Genomic DNA, 16,382 nt, shown 5'->3' with positions numbered 1-16,382 from the left:
ATAATTGATGATGGATAAATAATAGATGGCTAGATATGAAATAGATAGATAGATAATAAATTATAAATAAATAGATTATAAACAGATAGATAAATAGATAGATAAAGATACTGTAGATCAATAGATAAATAGATAGATGATAGATTTATAAACAAATAGATGAGAGATAATAAACAGATGATAGATGGATGGATGGAGGATGGAAAAATGAAAACGGATACTGCAACAGCAAATATATAAATATAGGATGCCAAGCCTCCCAACCTGAGACAAATTCTCCAAATATATATAAAAAATGGAGACAGAACACCAAATAAGAAGAAAGTAAAAAAACGGCCTTTTTATAGCCCATAATGGGGGCATGTCGGTACATCGTGCTATCCTTTGTCAAGAAAGGTTCACACTATGAACTGAAACATGGCCCTTATGGGCTATTAAATGCAGTCTTTTTACGCTCTTCTTAATTGGAGTTCTGCCTCCATTTTTGTTCTATAGATAAACAGTTAGTTGCGGCAGAGATAGAATTAGATTGACAGACATATGGGTAGATATACACATATAGATGGAGAGAATAGGGGATAGATGATATTAAGCTTTCATCTTTTAGCTATATCTAAAAGCAAGAAAGGAAACTCTCTCAGCTGCTAATGATTTTTCCCTTTGTATCTGCAGCTCCATCTCCAGTCACTCATGTGAAGAAAGGAAAAATCTCCAGAAATAGCATTTCCTTGTCTTGGCAGGAACCAGAGCGACCCAACGGCATCATCCTGGAATATGAGATCAAATACTTTGAAAAGGTCTGACCTTCTGTAATGTACAATTATATCTTTGTGTTATTTGCTCTCACGCACTCTTCTTGGTTGGGGAGCCTCCGTCAACTACGTAGGGAAATTGATTACTAATTGATTGTGTCTGCAGTAAATTAGCAGGGTGACTTCCAGTGTGTGTTTTTCATTAGTGTGGCAGGTCGGCTTGGGAAAACACATTAAAAGTTCAGGCTGGCAGACATTGCTCATCTGAAGAAAGGTCACCCCAATGAATTAGTATAGAATATATAGTACTGCGTATATGCATTATAAGTTGGTATAACACATTGTGATACCAGCTCATCCAGCAAGTGCTGGAAATCATTTTGCATGTACATAATTGACTTAAAATGCCGACTGTAAGTCATTGATTACTTGGATAAAGATGGAAACAAAGCCCAGGAAATGAAAGCACGTCTGAAATCTTCCACTTCCTAACAGCACGTGCGGCTGTAATTTTTCTCTCCTAGTCCTGTACTGTGCCACAGGCAAAAGCAATTATGTGATGTGATAAGACAGAGTCTTACTAACAAAGAAGTGATATAAACTGTTACGTTAGAAGTGAGCAAAGGAAAATAAATAAATAGAAATTGGCATTAGGCTTAATACATGGCGAATTCGAAAAATACAGATCGTTACGGTGTCTTAATATATTGTATGACATCAATCATGCAAAAAGACAAGAGTAAAAACATTAAGGGCTTCCGAACATAATAAAGTCCTATTATGGACCAATAAGCATAGCATGTTCTTCTATACTGTGTAAATTGTCTCTTCATGGAGGAAGGAGATGAACTCTAGCACAACCTATTGGACATAGCAATAGGTGGCGCTAGAGTTTGTCTCCTTCCTCCCTGAAGAGACAACTTACATATTTCCCAGAGGACATTGCAGCTATAAGTCTCCTCACTGGCAGCCAGATTGGTTTGTCAGTCTCCGCAAGGAGAAAAGTTTTCGCTAGCTATGTTGCTCGTGAAAGCACCCGCCCCCGTTGTTTGTGCGTCAAGGGCTAATCGCTGCCCGTGGCACACAATATCGCTATTACGCGTCACACATACTTACCTTCGTAGCGACGTCGCTGTGGGCGGCGAACAACCTCTTTTTTAAGGGGGAGATTCGTGCGCCGTCACAGTGATGTCACACAGCAGCCCACCAAAAGAAGTGGAGGGGAGGAGACAAGCCGCATTAACAACACGCCCACCTCATTGCCGGCAGGACGCAGGTACATTGTTGTTCGTCGTTCCCGGGGTGTCACACGTAGCGATGTGTGCTGCCTTAGGAACGACAAACAACCTGCGTCCAGCACCAGCAACGATATTTGGGAAATGAACGACGTGTCAACGATCAACAATTAGGGGAGTATTTTTGATTGTTAACACTTGTTCCTAGGTGTCACACGCAACGACGTCGCTAACGAGGCCGGATGTGCGTCACGAATTCCGTGACCCCAACGATATCTCGTTAGCAATGTCACTGCGTGTAATGGGGCCTTTAGACTCTGTGCTGTGTGGTACAGTGTTTTACCCAGGAAGAATTGATATACGGCATAAAATGAACCAAAAATGGTTTGCCTGCGATGGCAAAGAGTCAGCCATGATTGATATATTACAGAACTGTTTAACATGAGTCCATAATACATCTCTACAAATAAACAGCTTACATTGGTCACATTTTGAGCAATTCTGCTCAAAGGTAATCAGCAAGTGCCTGTGAACTGTCAATTGCTAATTATCAGATTATTGGATTTTTACAGAGAAGTAATAGGAAACCAGAAAAAAATACTTTAAAAAGTGACGCCTTTTGTGCATTTGTTATCTATTTATGATCTATTTTATTGCCAGATATGGAGTTTATTTTTTTTACAGGACTGTTAAAAAAACCTTATGAATGGGACTTTGAAAATTCAGTTTTCTTTTAACAAATTCCACCTGGATTAATATTTATAAATATGTAGTAATTAGTAAATAATTAGTATGCATTATGATGGGCGTTCGGAGGGGTAATCTTTTAAATATAATTCACATTTTTTAATATAATCTTTCAAATGTTAGAAGTCTAATTTTGACAGCAAGACCCAGACACCCTGCAGGTCAACCTAGATCCCCCCAGAGCCCAGCCCAATATGAGCTAAAATGGGCTCACAATAAAGCTGTCTGAAATTAATCTACATGGTACAAGCATACTAAATTCTGGATATTATGGTTATAATTAAAGCATTACAGCTAGTTTCTGGATGGGATTTAGTAATAAGGAGGGAAATGTTGCTGTGCAATTAACCCTTTCTCTATTCCGTTCTGTTGTAGTAAGAAATACCATATTTTTGTTTTTGTCTCTGTATATAAACCAAGGACCAGGAAACTAGCTACACAATTATCAAGTCCAAGGAAACAGAAATCACATCAGAAAGTCTAAAGGCTGCGTCGTCCTACATATTCCAGATTCGGGCACGCACGGCCGCAGGGTACGGTGCCTTCAGTCGCAGATTTGAGTTTGAAACCAGCCCAGTGTGTAAGTCATTTTAATTACTGTCAGCTCATGTCCATGTAATAGTTAGTGGAAAGAGTCAGCGGATCAATACCATAACAGTGAACTGTCATTCTTAGACTGCTCCAGATTTCCTCTCCCAGGCTCCATGCATTAAGTGGAGAGGCCTCATTCGTGTCACTCACTTGGATAAGTTAACATGTTGGATCTTGCTTTCTCTGCTTGTTTCATCTGGGGCTATGGGGTGTACATTTCAGGCTGGTCTTTATGGGGAATATTTATAGAAAACTCCGATGTACATTTCATTGCTTGTATGTAGAGTGTTTGTAATGACCCTTTACATAAGGTGCCCTTTGAAATTTTAAGACCTTGTATATTAGCAAATTGATTTCAGGCAAAACTATATAGTGTTTACTGTTACATCTCGTGGCTCTCCTGAGGCAAGGACTGAGGCAGTCTCCCATTCCTTGCCTGCCACGAGCACTCCTGCTCAGCAGCGCCGAAGGTCTGCCAGACTGCGCAGTGTGCAGGAGATACCTTCTCAGAGAGGCAGCAGAAGGGTGACACCTAGTGGTTCTCCTGTTACAAGGAGTGAAGCGGTCTCCCATTCCTGGCCTGCCGCAGACTCTCCTGCTCAGCGGCCCCGAAGGTCTGCGAGGCTGCGCAATGTGCAGAGGTTTACTGCTCAGGGAAGCAGTGAGATTCTCGTTATCTCTCCACATTGTGAGACCGAGGATCCCGCCTCTATTTCCCAGAGGCAGGAGGGTGAACATGTGCAATGAGTGGTGGGTCCTGATTCGCTCACTGACGTCACACGGCTTGATGACAAGGCTGGTGACGTGGTGAATCCTGACTGGCCAGGCTGGGACGTCGTGGACCCTGATTGGGTCAAGTCCGTCATCTCCGCCTCGCGCCCGCCCTCGGGTGGAGCTGCACCTCCTTAAAAGCTCCCCCTGCCATCATGGCGGCGCGCGACCGTCCTTCTATGTTTGGATGTCTGGCAGCGTGCTGCCACGCCACTGCTCAGGCATTACTGTCTCTTGTGGGCTTGGCCCTTGCTGCTCCGGCAGTACCTCGTTTGCAGGCCGTGTTCCTGCCTTGCTGCTCCGGCAGTACCCCCGTCAACAGGCCGTGTTCCTGTCCCAGGTGAGCTCCTCAAGTCTCCATTGGACTCACCTGGTTATTGAAAGCACACGTGCGTGGGCACCTCTGTGCTACCCTCGTGTCATATTCTCGTGACTTCCACTGGCACACGTGCGTGGGCACCTCTGTGCTTCCCCGTGCAACAGGTACACCGAGCCGTGAGATCTGTGCCATACAACCCTCACGGGTTAGGGCAGATCGGTGTACATAGATCGTCTGTGACATTCCAGACGATCGCTAGCAGCAACCCGCTCACTCTTCACCCACCATAGCGGCGGTCCCTTACACCGCACAGTGGACCTTGACCGGCGGAAGCAGTCCATTTCCCATCTTGGCACGCTTCCCCGGGTCCCCCTCGTAACATTACGGTCACGCCAAAGGTCTGGCTATGGCTGAAGAGCAGCAGCAGTTGCTGCGTTATGTGCAGCAGTTGGAGTCACGATTGGCAGCAGTGGAGCAGTCTTCCTCCGATAAGACTACTCTGACGACAGTCGCCACCCAGGCGGCTACCCAGGCTGTGCTATTGGGCGGAAGGTCTCCTCGCCTTGCGCTTCCAGAGCGCTTTAGCGGCAACAGCTCTGAGTGCCGTGGTTTTATAAACCAGGTTACCACCTACTTAGAGCTGTCCGCGACTCTTTACGCTACCGAGAAGGCGAAGGTAGCCTTCGTCCAGTCCCTGCTCACAGGGAGAGCGCTGAAGTGGTCCACGCCGTTGTGGGAGCGCGGAGATCGTGTGGTGAATAACTTAGTAGCTTATCTTGGGGCCATGAGAATGGTGTTCCTCGGGCCTCAAGTCACCCACGATTCCACGCTGCGCCTCCTACGACTTCGGCAAGCGTCTGCTTCAGTCGGGGACTTTGCTGTACACTTTAGGACACTGGCCGCAGAGCTGGACTGGCCGGATAAGGTCCTTGTCCCTGTGTTTTGGGAGGGCCTGGCAGGGTTTGTCAAAGACGCACTGGCCACACGTGAGGTGCCTGCCACTTTAGAGTCCTTGATTCAGGTTGCCTCTCGCATAGACATCCGCCAGGCGGAGCGAAGGCTCGAGGTCTCTTCAGCACCCACGTCTTCTCGGCCTAAAAAGCATCTGACTCCCGTCTTCCATCAGACAGGTCCCCCAGCCAGTCCTGTAGGCGACTCCGTGGAGTCAATGGAGGTGTCCAAGGTGGTCTCCTCTGCCCCAGGTTCTCCCTCTAGGTTGACTATCAGCGCCCAGTTGCAGTTCGGCACTACTCTCTTCTCTGCTCTGGCTTGCTTGGACTCAGGCGCTGAAGGCAATTTCATCTCGACCTCCCTGGCAACCCGATACTCAGTTCCCCTGGTTCTGTTGCCCAAGCCACTCAGGGTCCGGGTAGTCGACGGGTCCATACTACTCGATCCTATCACCCAGATCACCATCCCTCTCAGGATGGATGTACCACCGGGACACCATGAGCAGGTGTCCTTCCTGGTGCTTCCAGGGGGGACGGATGAGATTCTACTGGGCCTTCCCTGGTTGAGACAGCATGCTCCTATACTCAACTGGGCAACAGGGGAGATCTCATCCTGGGCAGGATCCTGTAGAGAGCACCTCGTGACTACCGAACCACCCGCTACCATTAGGTCGGTTGGGTCCTCAGGGAATACTGAGGGGCCGGGTTTACCGACACCTTATGAGGCCTACAGGGATGTCTTTTCCAAAAGGGCCGCAGATACTCTTCCTGCCCACCGGCCATATGATTGCCGAATAGACCTGAAGCCAGGCTCCGAGCCCCCTAGGGGCAGAGTGTATCCACTCTCTGCTCCAGAGACAGAGGCTATGTCCAAATATATTCAGGACAGCCTGGCGAAGGGGTTCATTCGCAAGTCTATCTCACCGGCTGGTGCAGGGTTCTTTTTTGTGCAGAAGAAGGAAGGGGATCTGCGCCCCTGTATCGATTACAGGGGATTAAATGCAATCACAATCAAGAACAAATACCCTTTGCCCCTCATTACTGAGCTATTTGATCGATTCCGCGGGGCAAAGGTCTTCACAAAGCTGGATCTACGCGGGGCGTATAATCTAGTGCGAGTCCGAAAGGGCGATGAGTGGAAGACCGCCTTTAACACCAGGGACAGTCACTACGAGTATCTAGTAATGCCCTTCGGACTCTGCAATGCCCCCGCCGTATTTCAAGACTTTGTGAATGACATTTTCCGGGATTTGTATCTTTCCGTGGTTGCATACCTGGATGACATTCTTATCTTCTCCCCCGATCTTACCACCCATCGGAGGGATGTCATCCGAGTACTTAAGAGGCTCCGCACCCATTCGTTATATGCTAAGCTGGAAAAGTGCGTTTTTGAACAGGAATCCTTGCCGTTCCTGGGGTACATAGTGTCCAGTCAGGGGTTAGCAATGGATCCGGGGAAGTTGGAGACAGTGATGAACTGGCCTGAGCCCCGCTCGCTGAAGGCGATCCAGCGATTCTTGGGGTTTATCAATTATTATCGCCAGTTCATTCCCAACTTCTCGACGGTGGCAGCACCCATCATTGCCCTTACCCGCAAGGGCGCTAATCCCAAAGCATGGACACGGGAAACGGTAGAGGCATTTCACACTCTCAAAACTCACTTCTCCAGAGCTCCCATCCTTCATCGTCCAGACATCTCCAAACCCTTCCTACTGGAGGTAGACGCCTCTTCGGTCGGTGCAGGTGCAGTCCTGTACCAGAAAAACGAACGAGGAAGGAAACATCCGTGTTTCTTTTTCTCCAAGACCTTTTCTCCGGCCGAGAGGAACTACTCCATAGGGGATAAGGAGTTACTGGCGATGAAACTAGCATTCCAGGAATGGCGGCATCTCCTGGAGGGTGCGAAGCATCCATTTGAGGTATTTTCTGACCACAAAAACCTCACATACCTCCAGACAGCACAACGCCTGAACCCAAGGCAGGCCCGTTGGTCTTTATTCTTCTCCCGGTTCCGCTTTATTATCCGCCACCTGGCCGGTGAGAAGAACGTACGGGCCGATGCCTTGTCACGTTGTATGGTTGTGTTGGAGGAGGACGAGGAGGAGCCTCGTCTTATACTACCCCCGGACAGCTTGAGGATGGTCACTCCCACTTCTTTGGACCAGGTGCCACCTGGCAAAACCCTCGTTCCCCCTGAACTACGGAACGAGGTGCTATCGTGGGCCCATGCCTCCAAGGTCGGGGGTCACTTCGGGGTCAAAAGGACCAGAGACCTGGTGACCAGGCATTATTGGTGGCCGAGACTACCCCAGGACATACAGGAATATGTGGGAGCCTGTATGTCGTGTGCTCGGAATAAGCCGTCCCGGCAGAGACCGGCAGGTCTTCTTCACCCACTGCCAGTGCCGGATCGTTCCTGGGAAGTGGTGGGGATGGACTTCCTGGGAGATCTGCCCAAGTCAGCAGGGCACAGGGTCGTATGGGTCATCACGGACCACTTCTCTAAAATGGTCCACTTGGTGCCTCTCCCACGACTCCCGACGTCACGTGCTCTCGCCACCTTGTTCATTCGGCATGTATTTAGGTTGCATGGCATGCCTGACAAGGTGGTGAGCGACCGGGGTCCCCAGTTCGCGTCTCGCTTCTGGAGAGAGCTCTGTAAGCTCCTGCAGATAGAGCTGAACATCTCCTCCGCATACCATCCCGAGACCAATGGACTAGTGGAGAGGACTAATCAGACCTTGGTAACTTACCTCCGCCATTTTATATCCGCGCACCACGACAACTGGGCTAACCTCCTTCCTTGGGCCGAATTTGCCATTAACAATTTGGTCCATGAATCCTCTGGCCAGACTCCGTTCCTACTCAATAACGGACAACATCCCAGAATCCCGGTTCCGATGCCCATTACGTCACCCGATACTAGAGTGGAGGATTGGGCGATCAAGGCCCGGGAGATCTGGGATGACACCCAAGAGGCTCTTAAAAGGGCTAAAGACCGGATGGTGACAACGGCTGATGTTCGCCGCCGCCCTGCACCATCCTTCACCCCTGGTGACCTAGTATGGCTGTCCTCTAAGAATGTTAACCTACGGGTACAGGCAGCCAAATTCGCCCCTAGGTTTCTGGGTCCGTTTAAAGTACTACAGCAGGTAAACCCAGTGGCATATCGACTCCAGCTCCCTCCACGCTGGGCTATAGCCAACACCTTTCACGTGTCCCTCCTGAAACCCGTACGACTTAATAAATTCTCGGGGTCCCTGCCGGCTCAAACCGACTCCCCGTCCGACGACCCTGAGGTGGCAAAACTTGTGGAGACAAAAGTCATACAGGGCAAGAGGTACTACCTCGTGGAGTGGGCCAGCCGTGGTCCGGAGCATAGATCCTGGGAGTTGGAGGATCATATCCGCGCCCCGGGTTTGATAGCGGCCTTCGAGCACGGACAGGGGGGGGCCTAGACGGGGGGGTAATGTTACATCTCGTGGCTCTCCTGAGGCAAGGACTGAGGCAGTCTCCCATTCCTTGCCTGCCACGAGCACTCCTGCTCAGCAGCGCCGAAGGTCTGCCAGACTGCGCAGTGTGCAGGAGATACCTTCTCAGAGAGGCAGCAGAAGGGTGACACCTAGTGGTTCTCCTGTTACAAGGAGTGAAGCGGTCTCCCATTCCTGGCCTGCCGCAGACTCTCCTGCTCAGCGGCCCCGAAGGTCTGCGAGGCTGCGCAATGTGCAGAGGTTTACTGCTCAGTGAAGCAGTGAGATTCCCGTTATCTCTCCACATTGTGAGACCGAGGATCCCGCCTCTATTTCCCAGAGGCAGGAGGGTGAACATGTGCAATGAGTGGTGGGTCCTGATTCGCTCACTGACGTCACACGGCTTGATGACAAGGCTGGTGACGTGGTGAATCCTGACTGGCCAGGCTGGGACGTCGTGGACCCTGATTGGGTCAAGTCCGTCATCTCCGCCTCGCGCCCGCCCTCGGGTGGAGCTGCACCTCCTTAAAAGCTCCCCCTGCCATCATGGCGGCGCGCGACCGTCCTTCTATGTTTGGATGTCTGGCAGCGTGCTGCCACGCCACTGCTCAGGCATTACTGTCTCTTGTGGGCTTGGCCCTTGCTGCTCCGGCAGTACCTCGTTTGCAGGCCGTGTTCCTGCCTTGCTGCTCCGGCAGTACCCCCGTCAACAGGCCGTGTTCCTGTCCCAGGTGAGCTCCTCAAGTCTCCATTGGACTCACCTGGTTATTGAAAGCACACGTGCGTGGGCACCTCTGTGCTACCCTCGTGCCATATTCTCGTGACTTCCACTGGCACACGTGCGTGGGCACCTCTGTGCTTCCCCGTGCAACAGGTACACCGAGCCGTGAGATCTGTGCCATACAACCCTCACGGGTTAGGGCAGATCGGTGTACATAGATCGTCTGTGACATTCCAGACGATCACTAGCAGCAACCCGCTCACTCTTCACCCACCATAGCGGCGGTCCCTTACACCGCACAGTGGACCTTGACCGGCGGAAGCAGTCCATTTCCCATCTTGGCACGCTTCCCCGGGTCCCCCTCGTAACAGTTTACCATTTTTAAAATTATCACCAAAGGGTTTACATTCAGTAAGGGGTACTTTGCATGTTGCGACATCGCTAGCATCGGCTAGCGATGTCCAGCGTGATAGTACCCGCCCCCGTCGCACATGCGATATCTTGTGATAGCTGCCGTAGTGAACATTATTGCTATGGCAGTGTCACACGCACTTACCTGCCCTGCGACGTCGCACTGGCCGGCGACCCGTCTCCTTCCTAAGGGGGCCGGTCATGCGGTGTCACAGCGACATCACACGGCAGGTGGCCAATAGAAGCGGAGGGGCAGTGGAGGCAGGTAAGGAGATGTTCCTTGCTCCTGCGGCTTCACACACAGCGATGTGTGCTGCCGCAGGAACGAGGAACAACATCGTATCTCCTATTGGTGCGACATTATGAAAATGTCCGACACTACACAGATCACCGATTTTTGACGCTTTTGCGATCGTTTATCGGCGCATCTAGGCTTTACACGTTGCAACATCGTTACCGGCGCCGGATGTGCGTCACTTTCGATTTGACCCCGACGATATCGCAGTAGCGATGTCGCAATGTGCAAAGTACCCCTAAGATCATTTACATCCTAATGTATTAAAGGGAATTTGTCATGAAAACAAATACTGTTAATAATCAGTTAATAGTTCTGGGACGTGTGGCCACCGCACTGAGAGCCCCGCTGCCAGGAGGAAATTAACTTTAGTCCTCCTGGCAACCTCAGGTTTCAGGTCATAGAGGTAATGGTGGCGTGGCTTCACTGCTCTCTGCATAGTGAGCAGGGGCTGTAACCACATCCTCAACACTGACTGACACCCACCTCATGATTAGCGAGAGCTTCAGTGAGTATTGAGGGTGCAGTTATAGCTGTCGCCCACTATGCACACAAAGTGGTGACTGATGCTCTACCACTACTACTCCAATGACTAAGAGTCCAAGGCTGCCTGGAGGAAAGAAGTTAAAGCCTCATTGCTGGGAGGCAATTAAGTGCAGGAAGCGGGCCGCATCCGAATGCTATTAACCTACAGATTAACCCTATAGCTGCAAGTAATAAATTTTTTTTTACATGACAGGTTGCCTTTAACTGAAATGCCTATATAACACGATTCCCCTTGCAGTCACAGCACCATATTTATTTCTAGCTTGTGAGATGTCTTGTACTTTGCATTACCTTCTGCCTTAAGCCTGCTTTACACGTTACAATTTCATATGCGATCTCGTATGCGATCGCACCCGCCCCCATTGTATTTGCGGCACGGTCAATTTGTTGCCCATGTCGCACAAACGAATACACCTCGTCACACGTACTTACCTTCCATACGACCTGGCTGTGGCCAGCGAACATCCACTTCCTGAAGGGGGAGGGACGTTCAGCGTCACAGCGACGTCACACAGCGGCCGGCCAATAGAAGCGGAGGGGCGGAGAAGAGCGGGACGTAAACATCCCGCCCACCTCGTTCCTTCAGCATTGCCGTCGGGATGCAAGTAAGCTGTGTTCATCGTTCCTGGGGTGTCACATGGAGCGATGTGTGCTGCCTTGGGAACATTGAACAATCGGACGTTCAATTTTAAGAAAATGAACGACGTGTATGTGATCAACGTTTTAACGCACAATCAGGGTCGCACATAGGTGTCACACGCTACGATATCTCTAACGATGCCGGATGTGTGTCACTTACGACGTGACCCCGCCGACACATCGTTAGATATATTGTAGCGTGTAAAGCCCGCTTTAGGCTAGTCATGTGTTTATTGTCCCTGAATAGGGGAATTGCAGAACAATGAGTGTGAAGACATTAAAGAGTAACCCTGATTTAAATTTTTATTTCATAAATCAATAGTGCACATAAAAAATTATAAAAACTTAGGAACAGATCTTATCCAACAAGTTCGCATTTCCCTCCTCCTGGATTATCTTTCTCTCTCAATTCATAGGTAAAATAAGTCTGTATTCAATGAAGATATGTTTTCCCCTTATTGAGATAGGAGATGACAATTGGTGCTTGTAAAATTCTATGGAAAAAGAGAAAGAGATGAGGTTGAGGAAGACACAGACATTCTGCTGCTAGCTGTCCTTGAATGACCATCTCAGCTCTTCATAAAACTTTGAGCACCAACTGCCATCTCCATAACGGGAAAGTCTCTCTGAATACAGATTTTATTTCAGATTTGAGAATTTTCAGAATGAATGATCAGTCCTTGCAGAGAAAGTTACAGGTTTCTATAATAACATATATTATTCTAAAGTTTCTTATTTTCACAGGTATTACTGATTTATGGAAAAAATAAATAAAACAATGGTTACTCTTTAGGCAGAAAGTTACAAGAGTAAGAGTAAGCAATTGGAGACATACAGTTAGGTCCAGAAATATTTGGACAGTGACACAATTTTCGCGAGTTGGGCTCTGCATGCCACCACATTGGATTTGAAATGAAACCTCTACAACAGAATTCAAGTGCAGATTGTAACGTTTAATTTGAAGGTTTGCACAAAAGTATCTGATAGAAATTGTAGGAATTGTACACATTTCTTTACAAACACTCCACATTTTAGGAGGTCAAAAGTAATTGGACAAATAAACCAAACCCAAACAAAATATTTTTATTTTCAATATTTTGTTGCGAATCCTTTGGAGGCAATCACTGCCTTAAGTCTGGAACCCATGGACATCACCAAACGCTGGGTTTCCTCCTTCTTAATGCTTTGCCAGGCCTTTACAGCCGCAGCCTTCAGGTCTTGCTTGTTTGTGGGTCTTTCCCTCTTAAGTCTGGATTTGAGCAAGTGAAATGCATGCTCAATTGGGTTAAGATCTGGTGATTGACTTGGCCATTGAAGAATGTTCCACTTTTTTGCACTCATGAACTCCTGGGTAGCTTTGGCTGTATGGCTGTATGGCTGTATGGGGGTCATTGTCCATCAGTACTATGAAGCGCCGTCCGATCAACTTTGCGGCATTTGGCTGAATCTGGGCTGAAAGTATATCCCGGTACACTTCAGAATTCATCCGGCTACTCTTGTCTGCTGTTATGTCATCAATAAACACAAGTGACCCAGTGCCATTGAAAGCCATGCATGCCCATGCCATCACATTGCCTCCACCATGTTTTACAGAGGATGTGGTGTGCTTTGGATCATGTGCCGTTCCCTTTCTTCTCCAAACTTTTTTCTTCCCATCATTCTGGTACAGGTTGATCTTTGTCTCATCTGTCCATAGAATACTTTTCCAGAACTGAGCTGGCTTCATGAGGTGTTTTTCAGCAAATTTAACTCTGGCCTGTCTATTTTTGGAATTGATGAATGGTTTGCATCTAGATGTGAACCCGTTGTATTTACTTTCATGGAGTCTTCTCTTTACAGTTGACTTAGAGACAGATACACCTACTTCACTGAGAGTGTTCTGGACTTCAGTTGATGTTGTGAACGGGTTCTTCTTCACCAAAGAAAGTATGCGGCGATCATCCACCACTGTTGTCATCCGTGGACGCCCAGGCCTTTTTGAGTTCCCAAGCTCACCAGTCAATTCCTTTTTTCTCAGAATGTACCCGACTGTTGATTTTGCTACTCCAAGCATGTCTGCTATCTCTCTGATGGATTTTTTTCTTTTTTTTCAGCCTTCAGGATGTTTTGCTTCACCTCAATTGAGAGTTCCTTAGACCGCATGTTGTCTGGTCACAGCAACAGCTTCCAAATGCAAAACCACACACTTGTAATCAACCCCGGACCTTTTAACTACTTCATTGATTACAGGTTAACGAGGGAGACGCCTTCAGAGTTAATTGCAGCCCTTAGAGTCCCTTGTCCAATTACTTTTGGTCCCTTGAAAAAGAGGAGGCTATGCATTACAGAGCTATGATTCCTAAACCCTTTCTCCGATTTGGATGTGAAAACTCTCATATTGCAGCTGGGAGTGTGCACTTTCAGCCCATATTATATATATAATTGTATTTCTGAACATGTTTTTGTAAACAGCTAAAATAACAAAACTTGTGTCACTGTCCAAATATTTCTGGACCTAACTGTAATTATCATTGTGCTTTCTGCACCCAAACTCATACACAACTTACAAACTGCCATGTTGTACATACATACATCAAATGCATGAATGTTTTACTCCATATATTATACCATTTGGTAGTACTATCCCAAAAACAAGAACAAGGAGAAAAATAGTGTAGTTACCTTTTGGCATCAAGTAAGAAAACCTTTCTGTATAAAAGATTAAAAAAAGATGTCTAACTTTCAAGACAACCCATTTTTAATATATATGGGCCAGTATCTTTGAGTAGGAAATTGAAGGAACTGTACTTCTTCATATCAGTGATCCTGCCCACAGCAAACCCTAGTGGAATCAAAGGCTAAGTTCTATATAAAATTTGAAAATATAGTAGTTAGTACTTTTAAGTGATGGTGATATCCTTTGATAAGCATTCAAATAGACTACAGCACCATCACAGCTTTTTTTTTCAGCGCTGGAGTGGCGCTTTAAATGTAAGCTCCCTGTCATATACTCACCTTCCAGTGACCTCACCTTTTACTGATGCCGCAATGGTCTCATGGTGCCATCTTGTGACTGTAACTTCTGAGTGGCAGGAAGTCAGGAGTTACATTACAACCTCCCAATGCAATTCTATGAGAGCCAGAACGAGGCTCTCATAGATTTATATTGATTTGTGACCTCCAGCGCACTCCATGAAACACTGGAGCTGCCAGCAGGTCAGAAACTGCTGGAGACCGATCAGAGCGGCAGCAATAGAATATGATGGGTAGATGACAGGGGGCAGGGAATTTACAATGAAAGCACCACTAAAGCAGTGAAATATTAAAAACTGGTGCTTTAAAGAAAAATACTGGTAACAAGAAGCAATGTTATGAGAGGTTATATGGTTGACAATGAAAGATGAGTGGATCAGGAAAAATTTGAAATTGCCTGTTCATGCATTTTTTTTCCTGGAAAATTTGATTTATGAAGAAGTTATTCTCTACATATAACTGTAAAAATATTAAAAATCGTTATACTCACCTCACTGCTCACCTTTCTAGTCCTTCTACTCCTCGTGGCCATTCGTCCAGTCCTCGCCACATTTTCCTGCGTTGTGCTGTTTGCAGGCGCATGCACAAGCCCTCACAGGCCTGCAAACCTGGAAGCCTTGAAGTAGCGATCAAGGCTCCGGGGATTTCAGTGCTGATTATGCTCATCCGAAGATGTGACAATGACCAGATGGGTGACGGGGAGTAGCGGAGGGGCTGGAGAAGTGAGTATAAGGGAATTTTAATTGTTTTTTAACATTTTGATGGTCTTTTATGGTTCAGAAAAATGGTGACAGCAGAAACCATTCAGAACAGAAGCAAATTGCAAAAAAATTAACATTTTGGTGAATGTGGATTTATGTAAAATTTGAGTAGTATTCAATTCCGCTAGAAATTATTTGCTCATCTCTGTAATTTGCTATCAAAGATTTACTTATTTTCACAAATATGGAAAGCTGTAATACTGAAATAGTAATATTAATAGGAATACGTCTTGTGTAGATATGAGCAAACCTGAGGTCTGGAGTTCTGTGTTCATACCAAACACAGTCAGGTGCTTTAGGTATGCTGACCACTCGCACGAGTATCGCTGTGCTCAGGTGCTCTCAGTGCTCGGCCCAGTGTGAGCAACTTGCAGTGCTTGAACGACTCGCACTCTGGGTAACAACAGCATTATCGGATGTAGTGTTCCCCCCCCCCAAAAATATTTTAAAACCCTGTCCACCCGTCCCCCCACGGAAGTGTTCTGTTTATGCTGGCTCCATGTGAGTGGAGACCCAAACTGCCTAATTAGTGACTTCCATTGGGGTTAAGGTCAAGTCCGGGTCCCAAACTAAACTTCATCTAAAGTCTGGCTGAACCCGCTGAACCAAACTTCCACAGTTTTGCTCATCTCTAGTCGTGATTAAAATATATATTTGATTCATTTTTACTTGGAGGACTGTTTGTTTTCATCTACACAGATAAGGGAGATTAGGGAGAAAAGGAAAATTCAGCAAAGATTTTTATTTGACTTACATTTGAATTGTAACAATTGCCGGCTCCCTGATTTTTATATAACTAAATCATAATCTGTGTTTTCGATCTATGTGCTCAGCCTTTGCAGCAACCGGGGACCAGAGTCAGATTCCTCTCATAGCTGTATCGGTCACTGTGGGAATTATTCTTCTGGCTGGAATGGTTGGTTTTCTCCTCAGTGGAAGGTGAGTGAACTTGTGCTAAAGCTTTAAAAATAACAAACTGATATTTTTGTCCATTGCAAAAGTATTCAACACCTTGGTTTTTTACCTATTTTGTTACATTACAACTTGTGCTTAAATATTTTTGTAATTTGATGTCTGTGTGTGATGTATCAGCACTAAATAGTCTAAGTTGGGGAAGGGAAGTGAGAAAAATATAGGCAAACATTAAATTTATGGGACAAAA

At 47.0% G+C, this 16,382-nt stretch overlaps 1 protein-coding gene across 5 annotated transcripts in view; it reads left to right on the top strand.

Annotated features, from left to right (window-relative positions):
* The window catches only part of EPHA5 (EPH receptor A5), a 641,576-nt gene that overhangs the window by 530,940 nt on the left and 94,254 nt on the right, over positions 1–16,382 (top strand). For all 5 annotated transcript variants that reach the window (XM_075352357.1, XM_075352380.1, XM_075352348.1 and 2 more), the window contains exons 6-8: positions 673–797; positions 3,155–3,314; positions 16,054–16,159. In XM_075352357.1, the coding sequence (XP_075208472.1) occupies positions 673–797; positions 3,155–3,314; positions 16,054–16,159 (391 nt within the window). The remainder of the gene's footprint in view (positions 1–672; positions 798–3,154; positions 3,315–16,053; positions 16,160–16,382) is intronic.

Source organism: Anomaloglossus baeobatrachus, chromosome 1, assembly GCF_048569485.1.
Source record: "Anomaloglossus baeobatrachus isolate aAnoBae1 chromosome 1, aAnoBae1.hap1, whole genome shotgun sequence".
Taxonomy (NCBI): domain Eukaryota; kingdom Metazoa; phylum Chordata; class Amphibia; order Anura; family Aromobatidae; genus Anomaloglossus; species Anomaloglossus baeobatrachus.
The sequence above is the reverse complement of the archived record's forward strand: the minus strand, read 5'-3'. Positions and strand labels throughout refer to the sequence as shown.